Below are 18,365 nucleotides of genomic sequence, written 5' to 3'. Positions count from 1 at the left end.
TTTGTCAAAAGGTTTGACAAATTTTTTTATTTCCCAAAAAATGTTTCTGAAAAACGTTTACTAATGTGTGCTTTTAGGGCATACATTAGTAAACTATTTTAGGAAACTTTTATGGAAAAATGAAAAAAGTTACTAACTTTTTTGTTAGCCTTTTCAATTTACAATAAAATGTTTCAAAAAATTGATGATTAATGTATGCCCTAAAAGCATATATTAATTGGACCCATCACTTAATTAGGGATGATAAAATGCTTTCACCCATCCCTAATATAGCTCGCTTCTGTTTTGCATGGGCTTTCCCCATTCCAAAGGGGAAATGTGACACCAATAATTCGACCTTACCTTGCCTTATTGTGTTGCGATTCATAAAACCATCCACGTGAATTAAAACACATTATTCATCAAATTATATAAGCAAGATACACGAATAAAAGAATGTGCGAATAATATTTTGAGTTATCACATGGTACTTTGAATGAATTTTCCTCCAAATTAGGTTGTGGCATATTATTCTATTATTATTAATGATGCAAAGAAAATTAGTAGGCTGAATGCTCCAAATTTCAATGGGCTAGTAGTTGTTTGGAAGGCTTAAAAAGAAAAAGACACAAGATCAAAGGTGATCGGGGTGAACCGGCAAAGAACCCTCCGATGCTTTAGTTAGTTTTCCTCTTTAGAACTCATTCCAACTTTAGGAGTAGTGGAAACTTACCTTCATTTAGTGTGGATGAGTCCTTATATAGTGAGATTTGAAGTAATTACTTGTTTAGTAACTTCCTCAACGTGTGTGGAAGTTGGAAGGTTCAGACTCAACTTTCACAATTACTATAGAAGTTAGAATGTTCAATTTTATCTTCTACAACTGTCATTAGAAGTTAAAAATTGAGTGATTTAAATAAGGGAATAGCTTAAAAAAAAAAAAAAAAAAAAAAAAAAAAAAAAAAAAAAAAAAAAAAAAAAAAAAAAAAAAAAAAAAAAAAAAAGAGGTGGGGGAAAGAGAAAAGGCAAGAAAAGATAACGTCGGTACTGTGGTTTTTTTTTTGGGTTGTTGCTGTTGCGAAAACGGTCTTGTACTAGTAATGTAGAACTTGCAGAATGTAGCCAAGTAGATTACCCAGGGACGATAATTGGATAGATCCCAACTATCAAATCACCTGAAATTTGTAACGCTTTTATTATATCAAAAAGTCCCGCATAAATCTCAGCCGTCAACATATGTCGATTCCAAAATATTTAACGGTTCAGATCCCTTAAAAAACAAAAAACAAAAAACAAAAAAATCCGAATATTTCTCTCTCTACAGTTAACATATCGTAAACCAAAACAACCCGAAACCTCCAGTACACCCTCACATTTTCCTTCTCGGTCCCACCACACCTCTCCTTCAACGCGCCTTTTGTTTTTGCCTTCGCAACGAAGAAAATAAAGGAAAAATCTCTCTCTCTCTCTCTCTCTCTCTCTCTCTGTTTCTGTGTGCAAAATCCCTAAGCCATGCAAGAAACTGAGCAACACGATTTATCGGACGACGCCGATTACGCCGCCTCACAGCTACAAGTAACCCAATAAAAAAAAAAAAAAAAACCATTTCTCAATCTCAGAATCAGGGATTTTCATTTTCCAATTTTCAATTCCGTGAGTTTTTTTTTTTCAGGGATCAGCGAGCATGATGCAAAGCGATAGTATTAGCAAACAGAGCTCGTCGAGCGATTCCGACGGCGCTGAAATCGTTTATTCGAAGGATAACGTTACAATTCATCCGACTCAGTTCGCGTCCGAGAGGATCGGTGGCCGGTTGAAGTTGATTAAGCAAGGCTCTTCTCTCTTTATGGTAATTTCAGTTTCAATTTCTGTTGGTTTTAGTTCAATCCCCTCAAGTTTCATTGATTTTGGAGTTTCTTTTTTTTTTTTTTTTTTCATTGCGTGTAATTTGTAGTCTTGGATTCCGTACAAAGGCCAAAGCTCCAATGCGAGGGTCTCTGAGAAAGGTTTTTAGCTTTAGATTTGTAATTTAATAAGTTTTTCTTCTTTTTTTTGTGAGATATAATTTGCTGAATTGAATTCATTGTTGTGTGGTTTGTTATGTTATGTAGATAGGAATCTTTATACCATAAGGGCAGTTCCTTTTACGGAAGTTAGGTCCATTCGTCGCCACACCCCGGCGCTTGGCTGGCAGTACATTATCGTTGTTTTGTCGTCAGGTAAAACAATCGGCTAGATTTTATTCGGTTAAGCATTTATTAATGTAGATTAACACTGTTTTTGAAGTTTTGCTGCCATATAAGTATTGTTGATTTTATGCTTATGGTAGACAATTTATCTATTCTTAGTATGGATATGGCTCGATAATAAATGTAGGAGAGTGGATATGTAATTATGAACAGAGATTTGTTCTACACAATCAATGTGTTGTGTACTAGGGAAATACTCTTCTGACTTACTTTGTACACGATTAATGCATTGAAGATATTTGGCGAGTATAGACTTTCAAGTTTGAAATGGTTTTAATTTAATGATGGATGATGGCTTATTTTCTTGTTTTGATGGTTGCATACATACAAAATGTGCTGTACGAACATAGCCTCATTGCAAAAAAGGCAGCACAATTTATATTGTCGAGAAAGAAACAAAATATGCTAATGAATTTCAAATGTTTAACCCGGACAAAAGAAATCTTAAGATCTTTGATGTCAAGACATCTCAAACAAAATATGCATATTGGTTTTTTTGGTGTAGACAATGAAGCATTCAGTTACTTCACATTTCATTACTCTATTTAGCACATAGACAAATGTTTCAAATGGATTTTTCTTTTTTCATTGTTGGGTCTGTTTTTATTTTTTACTTTTTAATAGTTCTATATTTTAATGTCATGAGTTCTTGTGACAATTATGTTAGCTTCAATTTTCATGTCTTTTTTTTTGGTTGAATTTTGCCACTAAGTAAAGTAATGATTTACTCTTAGGTTCCTCTATTTGGCTGGTTTGTCCTTTTCTAATTCAGCGTCACCGTGCACTTCTATGCTGTGTAAATAAAATTCTTTTGCAGGACTTGCTTTTCCTCCTCTTTACTTCTACAATGGAGGAGTCAAAGAGTTCCTTGCTACAATAAAGCAACATGTTTTTATTGTGAGGTTGGTTTATATGTGTTGCTTCTATTATTTTTAGTTTTTACAATATATGATTACTTGGTTTCTTGTTATGCGTGGAAATTCATTTTTGAGAATAAAATCTTGGAACAAATGTGGTCCAAAAATATATGCAAAGTTTGAAGAATCTTCCAGGTTTTTCTTTGAAGCCTTTAAAAACAAACAATGAGGAGGAATAAAATGTACAACTTGAAGAGGGGGCTTTTGTCAATATAAATTATGGAATCGTACTATGTTCATTTGTTTTTATTATCATCATTTTGTGCTTCTATTGTGTTACAAATGTTAGTATATTTGTGATTTCTAAGTTCTTTCATCACTACCCAGGTCTTCTGAAGATGCAAATACATTCCTTGTGAATGATTTTCAAAATCCTCTCCAGGTTCGCATATACTATCGACTTGTTTTGTTGGTTGGTTAATTACAACTATTTTTCTTCTTTAATTGTTGCATAGCATTCCTCGTTGTCAAGTATGCTGGCACATGAGCATGTAAAAATTTTACATAGGAGAAAAAAAAGGGTTTTTGTTTGTTGCAACATATCTTGTTGTTAAATTATCTATTGTTCCAAAAGTTTAATCTATTGGGATATGGTATTTTTAATCATTTAACCATATACTTCTAACACTGCTTCTCATGAGTGGGCTGAAACTATCTTTTAATATGTGAGGCCCAACACGTGGGAATTTAAATGGGAGGTAGAGTGGAGGAGACAAGAATCAAAATCAGGATCTCATGCTTTAATACCATGTTAAATTACCTATTGTCCCTAAAGCTTAAGTTATTGGAATATGGTATATTTAATCATTTAACCATATACTTCTAACGCTTGCTTTAGACTTGAATGGAGAAATACATAAATGTTCGCTTTGTTCACTCATTTTACATGAACATGTATTTTGGTCAATATAACATGGTTGAAGTTTGAAAGTTCATCTCTTAGGGCTTAATTCCCTAATTGATGTATGTTTTTTGAAGTCTGACCTTGTATATAAGGTTTCTATTTTTTTGTGTGTGGCTTTGTCTTGATATGTTGATTCCTTAATGATGGACTGTCAAACAGCAAACTGCTGCAATTTATCATATTTTTCTTTTACACAGAGAACTTTGTCTTCTTTGGAGCTGCCGAGGGCTGTTTCTGTTGCTATTGAGCCATCTACTTCCTTTTCAGCTGATGAGTCCCCTTCAAATGAAAACCAGCAGAGAATTGGCGGGGGCTTTCACAATGAAAGTTCTAGTATATCTCAATACAATGCGAAGCAAAGACAAAAGGTTCATGATCCTCGAGATCTTTCAATTCAAGTCTTGGAAAAATTCTCTCTTGTGACCAAATTTGCCCGGGAGACAACTTCACAACTGTTCCGTGAAAGTCATGGTAATGGATATGGCGTGATTGAGAGGAGGAACCATGACCAGTCTTCCTTTGATTACCCCGAGAGGGTATCCAGTGTTAAAGAAAACATTCCTGATGAAATCCCTGTACCCTCAGATCCTTTGGAGGTATCTTTTTCATTACCTTTTCATCTACTAAGATAGAGATAAAAGGCTGTTTCAGAAAAAATTGATGCCATGAATGTTGTGAGTTTTTGGATGAGCTCAATGATTTTTTTTTTGATGAATTCAATGAAATATTATATCTTAGTATATCCTACATTTAGATGTTGATAAATTCTATTGTAAAATGTGAAGATGTGATATCTTCATTCTCCAATTCTTGTAATATGTATAACATCATTAACATCAGATCAGTATTCTTCTTTGAAGTGGAATTTAGGTGCATCATCTTGCTCTATCCTCTCATATATGTTTTGTTTTCCATTGTATTATAATTTTAATAATGGCTTGTGGCATCTTTTTTCTACCTATCCGTTATTTGACTTTTTTCTGTCCTTTTTCCCCTCCTGTGGGGAAAACTGAAATATGTCGGTAGTCCCTTTAGCTTTTGGGATCGATTTAGTCTTTGGTTAAGCAGCCCTCTTATATTAGCTAGAAATTGTTTTGGCAAATTTTTAGACAAGGTAGTCAATCTGGGTCTGCTTAGTCTATGTTTCATGAACTGTATGTGATATTTATCAGTTGTTTTGGGCATATTAGAATGCTTGGCATTTCTCTGCTTTCTATGAGGTATAACATGCATGGAACCAACTGTCGGACAAGGGAAGCAGGAAAAGGGGAATTGCACTTGAGATGTACGCGTTAGGCTACCAAATAACCTTTGGCACATTTACTGATAAAAAAAAGAAGATAACTTTTGACATATTTATTATTAAGCATTAGGAAATTTTGTTCACATAAATATATGTTCAAATCGGAGCTTTATTCTCATGGTTCTGCTTAAAGCCTTTGTGTTATTTAGTTGGAAGAAGTGAATATCTATTCCAGGACCATCTCATTCAAGCATCTATCCTTGTTAAACAGAAAATTTCTTGTTTGAAACACAATCATGTTGAAGAAGCTGCCACCAATTTGGGAACTTTTGAGCTAATCAGTTGTAAGGAGGTATTGAAAGGAGCCTTCTGTTTAATTTAGTTTCTGGGTTTTCTTTTCCTTTCTGTATTCTCTCCCCTTTTCAAGTATGGTCCTTTGTTCACAAGGATTTCTAGTTTGTTTCAGACAGATGCTTTTGTAAGCCTTTGGTTATCCTAGGGTTGTTTTTGGTGTGATTTTTTTTTTTTTTTTTTTTTTTTTTTTTTTTGGGTTTTGACACACAGTGCCATATCATATATGACAACTAATCAGACCAACTATGACCCTTGATTCTTTATCATCCACATATGCTGGAAAGATTTCTCAAGTTGGTGTGTAAAGCATTAAATTGTTACCCTGAATTGGTTATTCATGATGGTCCTGGGATGTATTTCTACTAGGCTACTTTGTATTGACATGTTTACTTATTCTTAGAATTTTGGAATGCTAACAAATTCCAAACCCATTGCTGAATATCAGAGCCAAGGCTGTAATGAACCCAGTTATTTATGAATAGCTTGGTTTGGCTCAGTAAAAATGCTTGTTAGTGCTCCTTTATTTAGCAAATTAGACAAGCTTAAAACTATGTTTGGGCTCTATTATTAAGCAAGTCAAGCTCAAACAGAATGATGTATTTGTGAACAATTTTGTGAGTATGAGACTTGATTTAAGTATATATAATATTATATGTATGCATGTATACTTGTATCGATTTGAGATTAGATTTTGTAAATTTGTAAATAAGTTCATAAGATATCAGATTATTACCTGTAGATTATTGATAATATAAATAGTTCATTTTGTAGTAAAAATTATATATTAGTTTTATAATACAAGGTTGATGAATCTAATTTTTATAAGTTCATAAGCGGAAATCATTCTATCAAACTAACTCAAATAACATAATTTCAACTATAATTTAGTTATTTATTATTAGTATAGCTTTGTGAAGTGGTAAAAAATTTTAGTCGTGTTTACTATTTATGGGAAAGGAATAAGTTAATCAAGTAGTTTGTGGACTAGCTAGAGCTTGTTCGACAAGAGAATGAACCATGGTTGAACATGTAATCTAGTTTGGCGATAAATTTTAGCTTGGTTTGTGTTTGAAATAAAATAAAATGAACAATCTAGAACTTTTAATACTTGGTTCATCTCAACTTGTATACAGCCCTTGAGTTGAAGGCTTCCTGTGTCCAAACTTTAAATCAATCACACAAGCCAATAAAAATATGGTTTTGTTAGTGTGTGGTAAATCAATCATGTGTAGTTTGGTAATGACCTCTGCTAACTATATAAACGCTGGTGATTAGGAGCTGCAATTTGTTGATTGTTATAATTGCAGAATTCTGTCACATGTAGATTTCTCCTGAGTTAATTCTATCTTCAGTTTCCATTACATTTCATTTTGAATTTGAATACAGTTTGTGTTATCAATCATTGACACTTCCGACTTCTGTTCTATCCATTTTTTTCCCTTGTACAAAAACCTGATATGTTTCATGAGTTTCTGGATTTCCTTCACCCATTAATAAGGAATCGCCCATTAATAAGGAACCATAGATGGACTCAAATATTAAATTCTAGAGGAAGAGGCAAACCATAAGGTTTGGTGTGCCTAGTTATTGCCTTTTCTGATGCAAACCCTAGGTGACTTGTTTGAGCATATTTTGCATTCTTGCAATTCAATATTTCCATATTCATAAAGTAATTGAAATGATACAGAAGATTGTAATTTAAATGTTCACAAGGTTATGAGTTTACTACGATTTTACCTATAGAAGAAAACCCCCTACCATGAGTGCTTGTACATGAATCCTACATGTTCACCTTTGTGCTACACCTAGTGCTAATTAGCATAATGGTGGAAATACAAGAGAACATGTGATTGTGAGATATTTAATCTAGATACATTCTTCTTGTTAAGATTTAGCAGATAAAACAAACTTTACGATGCAATTTTTACCTTGATGGCACAAAATTTCCATTTTGGCTTCTCAAATAATTTTTTTTGGCAGGTTGATAAATTGACACTGGTATGGGGAAAACCACGACAGCCACCTTTGGGGTCTGAAGAGGTAAGAGCTGGGCTGTATTGAAGCTAAGTTCTCCTTGAAAATTGCAATGACATTTCTATCAAGCACATCCCTGTCATGTTGTAAATTGTGAATTTCTATCCAAAAAAATAATTGCACTTATTTACCAAAGCACTTAACACATTTGTATCATAGCTGAACTGAACCTTCCAATCTAAGAAATTTTTTTGAGTGGCTCTGTATACGGTTTCTGTTCTTTTGAATAAAAGTACTTCTAGACATGGAGTGTAATCTTGTTGCTCAATTAAGTTTTAATTGTTTTTGCAGTGGGTTACCTTCTTGGATTCTGAAGGAAGAATTGTGGATTCTAAAGCTTTAAGAAAGAGAGTTTTTTATGGGGGAGTTGAGCATGGATTACGGAAAGAGGTATGTATGTTATAGTATGTAAGGTGTGTAATTTTATTCTCAGTAGAATATGCACGTTCTCACAAATCTCAACAATGAACTTAGGTGTGGGCATTGTTGCTGGGATACCATTCATATGATTCAACATATGCAGAGAGAGAATATCTTAGGTCCATTAAAAAGTCAGAGTACGAGACCATAAAGATCCAGTGGCAGGTTTGTATTGAAGTCTAGTGTGTTCTCTTTTACTTTTGCCATCCTTCTTGCCTTGGAGTTTAATTTGCATATATTTGCATGTGTGCGCATGCACATAGCACACATGTATTATCCCTTGCATCAATGTTAAGTTTGGATATTTTTCATTTTGATTTTTCTGCCCCCCACCAAATCCTTCATTTAATTGCTTTTATGGCATGTGCTGGTTTGGTGTATCTAAAATTGTACCTGTTCTTTTACCACATATAATTGGAGGTAGAAACTGACTATGTTTAATGCATTGCCAATTTTAGTAATTTTGCCTCAATCTTTGAGAATCTGCTAATGCTAATTTTACTGTGATTACAACACAAAAAAATTAAAATAAAGTAGTACCTTATTTTTTTTCTGCCATGATGGTTCTCAAGTAGATTCTAATAAAACTACTAAACTAAGCCTCTCATGATGCAATGGAATAACCTTAAGCCCTTCATTAACAGTAGTCTTTTGTTTATCTATTGTATCTCTAGATAACTTTCTGTGGAAGGAATGAACGTTGTATTTCTAGATAGCTTGCATATAATTGGCACTCTTATTTTTTCTTCTTAGATGGTGGTTCAGGTTAGCAAGCCAAGCTAATTACTTAATGGGGAGATTGAAGCTCTCTATATAAGAGACAAGACTTGGTTGAGATGATAACTGATAGAATAATGGTTAAATGAAATTCACCATTCCTTATAGCTTAAGCTATTGGGATAACTGGTAAGTTATCATGGTATCAGCACAAGTGGTCCTCAGTTCAAACTCAGTCTTTGTTTTACCTCCCATTTAAAAAAATTAAAAATCTCAAGTTTTGGGCCTCACTTATTAAGTGGGAGTTTGGGCCCACATGTGAGAGGGAGTGTTGGAATAATGGTTAAATGATTAAATTCATTATTTCCTAATAACTTAAGCTTTTGGGATAATTGGTAATATATCAATGACCAATTGAATGAGATATGCAAGAATGGAATGTAGTTGTAGGGGTTAAGTTGATTTTATTACCCTTGGAGATGTATTAACTAGTCTTTGTTTGTAAAGCACTTCAATTATTTGAGTTAAAAATAAATGTCAGCCAGTAGGAACGCTTAACATGTATGGCAATTGTGAGTTTTGTTGTCTGGGGCCCAAGTGAGACATGCAATGGAGACAAGTCTGACCTGGCTTCATGGATTGAGCTCAAGGAGCCTGGGGTTAATGTGCAAATTCTCTTAAAGAATTGTGTTGAAGGAAATGGATTCTGACATGGAATTTTTTGGTTTGTTCATTCTGTCAGTTTGAGCATTTTTTCTATTATTGCAAAGTGAGGTATAGATGCTTGGAAGTCATTATTTTGTTCCTTTAGTTTGTTAGGCTAAACAGTGTCAGTTTCATCTAAATTTGTGTAAATTGGTTCACAACACCTGGTATGGAGCCTATGAGTAGCATACTGATATGAACTATGCATGTCACAGTTTACACAAAGATTGCGACAGCAAGACCAAAAGTAAAATATCATATATTTACTTTTTGCTCTTAGCTTGTGGTTTCCACTGCATTCTGTATGCAGATGAAGATTGCCCTTGCCTCTCTTCAAATTAAGCTACTGTTATTACAATGAAACATTTTTATATATCTCTCCTGATTATGATTATGTCTGAAGATTGATATATGTATACATATTTTCCTCTGCAGAGCATCTCCCCAGAACAGGCAAAAAGATTTACAAAATTTAGGGAGAGAAAAGGCCTTATTGAGAAGGACGTGGTATGCATAAACCTATCAGTATTCTAGTTGTTTCTGAACTTATAAATTGAATTCATTAAATAAATATAATAATGCAAGTTTAGTTACCAAATGTATTTTTTATCTGTTTTTAAGGTAAGGACGGACAGATCGTTTTCTTTCTATGATGGGGATGATAATACAAATGTGAATCTATTACGTGATATTCTGTTAACTTACTCATTCTACAACTTTGATCTCGGTTACTGTCAGGTAATTATTTTTCATGAAACGTAGATTCTGCTGTACTTTCAGTATGTTGTCTGATATTAGTTTTGCAATATCCTTCAGTGATTGTTTTAGTTGGTGTATCTTGGAAAGCACGCTTTCTATTTATATGCTTTTTGCTTGTAATGGCTTGCATGTTAGAATAAAACAGTTCATTTAAATGCAAAGATTTGAAATACTTCTTTACATATAACAGTTCAATGCACTATAGCGCTGCATTTGGTTATTTACTATATGTATGCATGTGGTGGCTACAATAAGTAGGGTATACACCTTAGGGATTCAAATCCGGACCCTTTCCTAAGGGGAAGGGCTGAGGGTACCCTTGAGCTAAGAGGCTCAGTATATGTATGCATGTGTGTTGACTGCAAAAAGAATCTTTTTTCTTTTACTGTTGTTAACGGGTTTCATTTAAGAAAAGATGTATTTTTAAATTCTCAATGCGAATAGTAAATTTTGTTGCAATGCTATGAAGCTGCATTTTGCTTTATACTTTGTGTGTTGAATGCACATAGAAACTTGTTGCTTTAATTCTTATTATAGCTTGCATTCAAGAAAGGTTGGATTTCAAATTCTCAATGCAAATAGAAATTTTGTTGCAGTTATGCTATGAAGGTGCATTTGGCTAATCGCTTTATGTGTTTGCATGTGAGCTTGATATTTGTTGGGTCTGTTTCCTCTCAGCTTAAGCTTTTGGGCTATTGATTATTCAATATGGTATCGGAGTCTAACTTGTTTGTTTGATGTTTCGGAGTTCACATGCATTTTTGACTCCTGAATAATGTGTATTGCCAGCATTGATTATTGTTCTTTTTTACTTAGAATTAGTAAATCTTCTTCTAGATAACAATTGTTGTTCTCAAGATTATAGTTTATTGACTCTTTCTGGTACTTGTAAAGTTTATGAATGTTTAAGTTTAGTTATCTAATTGCTGAACTGATGTTATTGGATTCTTGGTCTATGAACCTTTCTTTTAGGTCCTGCATTGCTTCATATATTCGAGTGCATAGACAGAAGCTTTCTTCTCCTTGTTTGTGTATGGTCCTTAATTTGCATATTATACACATTTTTGTGCTGTCTTTCAGGGTATGAGTGATCTCCTGTCCCCAATATTGTTTGTAATGGAGGATGAGTCAGAATCATTTTGGTGTTTTGTTGCACTGATGGAACGCCTTGGGCCCAATTTCAACCGTGATCAAAATGGCATGCACTCTCAACTTTTTGCATTGTGCAAGGTCTCTCTCTCTCTCTCTCCAGATTTAAACATATCCTTTTTTAATTTTTATATACACGCGCGGGGGGGGGGGGGGGGGGGGGGGGTTGTTGTTGATTGTATCCATTAAATAGTTTGGAGCGGTTGGTTGGAATTGGCATATTTCCCCCTTTATTTTTTTTTTTTATTGTATTTTTCTATTTGGAGCTTGCTTGTTTCAACATTTAGAGTGGAACAGATGATACTTGCATTAATCTTAATAGCATGAAATTTTGCATGAGCCATGAGTTGTATTAGGCTTTTTTCTCATGCATCATGCCAAGTGATAAAGGATTCTTACTTAATGGTATTGTTTCATGAGTAACTATTTTAGTCATTTCATCTATAAAAATTGATCTTGGAAAAAACTGAAAAAAAAAAAAAAAAAATGAAGAAAGAAATCCATTACATGTTGCAGTTTTGTTGTTTTTGAGAATAAAGGATTGTGGTACAGCCTTAGCAGACTCCATTTGTCTGGCATCATTCACAAAGTATAATTGATAATCTGATCTTTTAATTGCTGATGAACTTTACAGTAAAAGGCTATTACTTTGATAGATTTAATTGAATTTGGTGTTTAATCTATTTTGATCTTTTGGTCCGTTACCTCTTGCTTGCATTTAAATTTCTTCTTTATTAATATATTTGTGTTGTCTGATGAGGTTCCTAGATGGTTTTTTGACTGCTGGATGGCACATTATGAAGCATTTATTCTGATGAGTGTCTTCAGCGTCCCCATTATGAACTTAAAGAAATGGAATCTTTGTCTCATGTCATTGAATATGATGGTCAGAGAAAGTCAATTTTCTTTGTCAGTAATTGCATGCTTATATTTTATATGCAAGGCATTGTTCTGGTTGGTGTGCTTTTTTTCTAAATCAGTATTCATGTCATTGAATATGAAACAGCATAACAAGCTTGTGAGAGTTACATGTGCAATAATTTGGAGTCAAACTTCAAATACTATATTTCAAAAAGTTAAATCAGTTTCTGGTCGTATGAATGAACATTTGGTGCCTCAGTTATAAGCTAGAAAATTGTTTTGCTAGCAGAAAAGTTGGTTCTGATTTTCTGTCCTAATGAATTCTCACTATCCTTGTGGCAGTTGGTGGAATTGTTAGACAGCCCATTGCATAACTATTTTAAGCAAAATGATTGCTTGAATTATTTCTTTTGCTTTCGCTGGATTCTAATACAATTCAAGAGGTAAGCTCTTTAATTTACTCATTGATTTATTTATTCTTTGTTCCATATTTCTGTTAATTTGGGACATGATCATTTAAGCATGTTGTCAATATTTTCTACAAGATTTATTTATACTGTTGTGCAAAATGACGGTCAAAATATGCTAAAGGCATATGTTGGGAAATGAGACAGACATACAGTGTGCATACACACATGCACAGCCTATTTAATATTCCACTTTTGTTGAATGGACGAAGTTTAACTAAATTTTGGGGTTTATTTATTTATTTATGATGGTGGAAAGAGACAGGAGCAGGAAAGGGAACTTAATATTATGGAACGATTTGGTGGTGTTGTATATTTATGACATTTGAGTTCTGTTTTCTACCTGTCATCTATACAACCAAGCAGAGTGGTATTGTGTCCTACATTAAATTTCCTGGGGGGTTCCTTTCTAAGGATTAAAATGTTTTGAATTTTTTAGAGTCTCATCATTCCTGAGTATCATTGAGGCAAAATACCTTTTTTGTAAACTATATTTTCACATCCAACATTGTAGCCATTTACATTTAGTCAACCACAATCATCTGGAATTTGAAAAATTTTCATTTCAATTACATTTATTTTTTCAATTTTTGTTGATACATCTCGTAAGAAATATACTTAAACATGGTATCGTATCTGTCACTGTATGTATTTGACATTTGCTTGCCTGATATAATATCTTCACTTTTTTTTAGGGAATTTGAATATGAGAAAACAATGCGTTTGTGGGAGGTACTGTGGACACATTATTTGTCTGAGCACCTCCACCTGTACGTATGTGTTGCAATCTTGAAGCGATATCGTAATAAGATTATGGGAGAGCAGATGGACTTTGACCCGCTCTTGAAGTTCATCAATGAGCTGAGTGGTCGCATTGACCTTGATTCAATCCTCAGGGATGCAGAGGCTCTGTGCATATGTGCTGGTGAGAATGGTGCTGCTTGCATCCCTCCTGGAACCCCACCTTCATTGCCTGTTGATGGTTTATTATTGTACACTCAACAAGATGATGTCTTGTAAATGTGGTCCCGATTCCGGACATGATGTATTTGTTCTCAAATCTATAGGAAGATACTTACAGCTGTTCTGCTTTGTAATTGCTGGTTTTTCAAAGCCAAGTTATCGGATCAATCAAATCAGTTTGCCATATCTTGCTATCAAATGCAACCAAAATCTCTTGGGCGGTGGGAATTATTCAAATGCAACCAAAATCTCTTGGGCGGTGGGAATTATTTTCTGCTGCAATGTAGATCTCCTTTATGTTACTATATTTATTATTATTATTATTTTGGTTTGAGAGAGGGAGAGAGAGTTGTTTGTTTGGGTAGGAAGGAATTGTTTTTCACTTCGAGTCTCTTGCTCTTTTTCCCAAAAAACTGAACAATTATTGACCTTTTTTCTTCTAAAATCCAAATAAAAATTGTATATATTTTCTTCGGTCGGTGCTTGTCATCATGCAAGATGCTATTTACTGATTTGAATGATTTCGGGATCTGTTCGGAGTTTGATGGCTTTTACTGATTTCGGGATCTGTTCTGAGTTTGGACTTAAGCAAGCCCCAAGCCCGTTTCTGACACCCATTGGCAATTGTGTCACATCCTTTGAATGTAAAGGCAATAGCTCTCCATTAGGTCTTGTCACTTGTCAGCCTTTCTATTTCTTTTTGACTGAAGAAAGGTAGTCTTTCTAAAAACACATCATATCTTAAAGGATTTTGATAATGTGTGTTCAAGGGACACACAATAATTAACCATTTTAAAAAAAAAAAAATTTCAAGAATTGAAAAAATATTGATAATTTTTTAATTTTTGAGAAAATATTTCTAAAAATAGATGACTTAATGGGTCCGTTTAGATTGAACTTATTGTTGTTGAAATTGAAAACCGAAAACACTGTAACAAAATAATTTTTAAATGTGTGAATAGTATTATGGGACCTATGAACAGTATGTGAATGGTATGTGAACAGTATTTTTTTTCCCTTGCACAGTGATTTTACTGACAGGAAAAAAAAAAAAAAAAAAAAAAGGCATGAAAACGCAGAACTGAAATGCAACTTTCAGTTAACCCCAAACGCTCACAATATGTGCCCTTAAGGTACATATTAATCTGTGCGATGGTCACTCCACAAGTATAAGTACTTGTGGGGTGTGGGGGTAAGGGTTGGGGTTTAAGTCTCCAGGAGTAAATTTCACACACATATACACTTAGATTAGGCTAGAATAGAATTCTATCTTATTAAAAAAAAAAAAAGTACACATTAATCGGACTCTATTTTAAATACACGAGTCCTCCCCCTTGTATGAGGTAGACTCCGCACACTTTTTCATAAGGTTGATTGTTGTTCCTTTTTTTTTCTTGATAAATAAGATTGAAGTTTAGCCCAAAAAAAAAAAAAAAAAACTAAGATTCAAAAATTTTTACAATCGTGGCTTGTGGTAACATTTCGATAATTGTTATTAATAAATATAGGAATATATTATCAGATACACAAAGGATATTTGTTAGCCAATTATTTTAGTAAAATTTTTATAAAAAAAAAGTACTTAATGTTTTGACATTTTTTTTATTTTTCATAAAATAAATATCAAAACTTTTTTTTATTTTTTATAAAATAAATATCAAAACTTTCTTAAAATAATTGGTTAAAAATTGTTCTAAGAATAGTAGTTAACAAGACCCATAAATGATATGTATGTGATATATCAAATCATCAATTAAAAAAAAAAGTGGTAATTAGTAGTTAAAGCCGAAAAATGATATTATTCTAATGAAAACGTATTGCGATTTTTTTTTTTTGGTGCTGCTAACCTTCCTGTAATCGAGCTGCTCTTCATTATCTTATCATCGATGATTCTTCAATCTCTTTCCAATTTTTCTTTCCTCCATTGAAATACTGTAGATTTGTCTTCTGATACTTGAGTTTCAAATACATGTCGGATCGATTTGTCAACTGTTCCATTCCCCACGAAGGATCTACAGTTCTACACTGTAAGTTTGTACTGCATTCTTATGCAATGTCACCAAAATTGTCTTGTGTTCATTTAAAACTTTTTGTTGTGAAAAGTACCCTTATTCTTTTACTTTTACCGCGTAGTTATGAGGAATATTATGATTGAACTTGGCAACTGTTTTATCCTTAGTTTGAAAGTGAGTATATAATGCTGTTCTCTTTTGAGAGAGAGAGAGAGAGAAAGAGAGAAGTGTTTGGAAAAGTACATAGATATATATGGCCAATTACATGCATACAATATTATATATCATAGTGCAGCATGCACTCTCAGCGATACAGGGAAAAGCACGTGGCATTGCAAACACTCATACTAGTGCTAGACTCCTGGGACTCACTCACTCACAAATCTTGGGAGTGCTGTTTTGTCAGATGAGGGGTCATGCAGCGGCACTGTACAGAGTGTGTGTGGGGTTCATTCCTACGACAGAGTAGTACGTACTGCATCCGTTACTGTGAGTCTGTGACATGTGCCTACAACTCCTCTCCACCACATCCAAATGCTTCAAGCAAGATAAAAGAATCCATGTAGGCTATAAGAGGCTCATCGTCAAAGACGAAACTTGCACTGTTCCCTGCTCCTCCTGCTGCTGCTTCGGGCATTATTGGATAATCCATTATGTCATAGTTGAAGCTACTTGCGTCATAATCCATCCAATTACCCTCTGTCACTGTGCTCTCTTCTTTCTTGCTTCCTTCTTCCAAACCCAATTTTGTGTTGCTTGTCAAACTTATAAGTGAGCTTCCATTGGGCTCTGAATGAAATGGTGGATCCAATTTATTCTTCTTGTTCATGTTCTCATCGTTGTCTTCCTCTTCATGGTTGTTTGAGTTAGTCGCTTTTCTTTTGCCTAGAAGGCATTTCTTGTTCAAATGGGTATTCCAGTAGTTCTTCACTTCATTATCCGTTCGGCCAGGAAGCCGGCCAGCAATCAGTGACCACCTACATGAAAGAGATCTAGCTAGGTTGATATGGAGTAATGATTTGTGAAGCTCTTTTCAATGAAATTACTAGCTGCAGGAAGAAGTTTTACTCAAACTGAGGAATTCCAGTAAACATAAGAACGTTTTGTGACAATGGAAACATCTTTTATAGTTATGGTTTCTACTTCGGGATCAACCGAAACCCAAACCAATGGAAGTGATAATATCTTCATTATTCGATACAAATAAATTGCATAATTCAAATTAAATATTATAAATTTAACCGTGCATTCAACGTTATGTTGTTTAAAAATTTAAATGACATGAAATGATATATTATTAGATACTGAAAATAAAATCTAAATCATGAAATGAATTCTTTATTTTAAGTGAATGTAGGATAAAATGTAATTTCCCAATTTCTTGGATGGAATTGGGGATTGAGTTATTAATTTATCTATTTATTTTATGGTAGTCAATCTGTTCCTTACACTTGTAAGTGTGATTTGTAGTGCAGCAGTGAGTCTAGCTATTAACAGTTAGCTTGTAAGTGTTTGGCTAGTTTATTACTCATAGTTTATTTGCCTAAAGGTGAGTAAAAAAAGGTAAGCAAAAAAGCTAACCAAATTCCTAGCTATTTTTCCATTGATAACATCCTACCTTAATTTGTACTCTATAGTAACTTGCTATAAATGATGGTAAGAATTATGCTATGTACATCTACATTATTTTTGTAACAAATTTTATGTAACAAGTTATTATTGGGTTTAATTTAGGTTTCTCATATATATTTACCCAGTTATAGTAATTTTTCATTTAAGATTTATTTTAAAATTATTGTGAAAATATTGCGAAAGCAAAATGACCTACCTGTTGCCGAGAAGCTTATGCATTCGTATGATAAGGTCTTCTTCCTCTTTGGACATCTCACCACGTTTGATGTTTGGTCTCAGATAGTTCTTCCATCTTAGCCTGCAACTCTTCCCGCCCCTCATCAAACCTGAGAGAGAGAGAGAGAGAGAAAGAGAGATATGAGACATATATATACTCATGCACATTAATCCTTGTCTACATTACAACGGAAGTGATAGTAGAGAGTACCTGATCTCTCAGAGACAGTAGCCCAGTTGCCTTCACCGTGAGTTTCCACATAGTTTTTCAGAATCAAGTCCTCCTCTGGCTTCCACAAATTTTTCTTCAGCTGTGGCTTCACTCTTTTACTTTCCATGACTCTTTCTTTTTAATTTTCCGAGTTATGATTGTGCTATAATGGAGTGAGTCAGTGAGAATAGGTTATAATTTATAAACTTATATATAAGTGGTGGGGATCGATGGAAGCTTATTGTAAGCATTCGTGCATGGATTAGATTACACCATTATGGAGTTAATAAAGGAGGATTGAACCCGAGGGCCCCGTTTTGTTTCCCCTTTTGCTTTCCTTGGAATTTTCCCCTTGTAAAAGCAAATCTGTGTTCCACTTGTAACGCACGGACAATCTCTCTCTCTCTCTCTCTCTCTCTCTCTCTCTCTCTCTCTCTCTCTCTCTCTCTCTCTCTCTCTCTCTCTCTCTCTCTCTCTCTCTCTCTCTCTCTCTCTCTATATATATATATATATATATATATATATGGATCTGGTTAATATGTACCTTAAGGGCACACATTAAATCATCTATTT

The 18,365-nt window shown here is 33.9% G+C and overlaps 2 protein-coding genes across 3 annotated transcripts; one reads left to right on the top strand and one right to left on the bottom strand.

Annotated features, from left to right (window-relative positions):
* Window positions 1–1,329: 1,329 nt before the first annotated feature.
* Window positions 1,330–13,905, top strand: LOC126715440 (uncharacterized). Of its 2 annotated transcripts, XM_050416038.1 has the most exons (16): window positions 1,330–1,554; window positions 1,652–1,828; window positions 1,934–1,985; window positions 2,091–2,198; window positions 3,046–3,130; window positions 3,473–3,527; window positions 4,247–4,645; window positions 5,564–5,644; window positions 7,627–7,686; window positions 7,972–8,070; window positions 8,155–8,265; window positions 9,958–10,029; window positions 10,144–10,260; window positions 11,362–11,511; window positions 12,634–12,734; window positions 13,454–13,905. In XM_050416038.1, the coding sequence occupies exons 1-16, from the start codon at window positions 1,492–1,494 to the stop codon at window positions 13,776–13,778; spliced, it is 2,055 nt and encodes a 684-aa protein (XP_050271995.1). In that variant the 5' UTR covers window positions 1,330–1,491; the 3' UTR covers window positions 13,779–13,905. The 2 variants fall into 2 exon arrangements, with proteins under 2 accessions (XP_050271995.1, XP_050271996.1); XM_050416039.1 differs by lacking the exon at window positions 5,564–5,644 and having other exon boundaries at window positions 1,332–1,554.
* A 2,056-nt stretch (window positions 13,906–15,961) lies between these two features.
* On the bottom strand, window positions 15,962–18,013 carry LOC126715439 (transcription factor MYB82-like). The gene is made up of 3 exons (XM_050416037.1): window positions 17,793–18,013; window positions 17,562–17,691; window positions 15,962–16,710 (listed from the first exon to the last, which is right to left on the bottom strand). Exons 1-3 carry the CDS (start codon window positions 17,917–17,919, stop codon window positions 16,242–16,244), a joined length of 726 nt encoding a protein of 241 aa, XP_050271994.1. The 5' UTR covers window positions 17,920–18,013; the 3' UTR covers window positions 15,962–16,241.
* Between the last annotated feature and the right edge of the window lie 352 nt (window positions 18,014–18,365).

Source organism: Quercus robur, chromosome 2 (genome assembly GCF_932294415.1).
Source record: "Quercus robur chromosome 2, dhQueRobu3.1, whole genome shotgun sequence".
Lineage (NCBI taxonomy): Eukaryota > Viridiplantae > Streptophyta > Magnoliopsida > Fagales > Fagaceae > Quercus > Quercus robur.
This window is presented reverse-complemented; position numbering and strand designations above follow the sequence as displayed.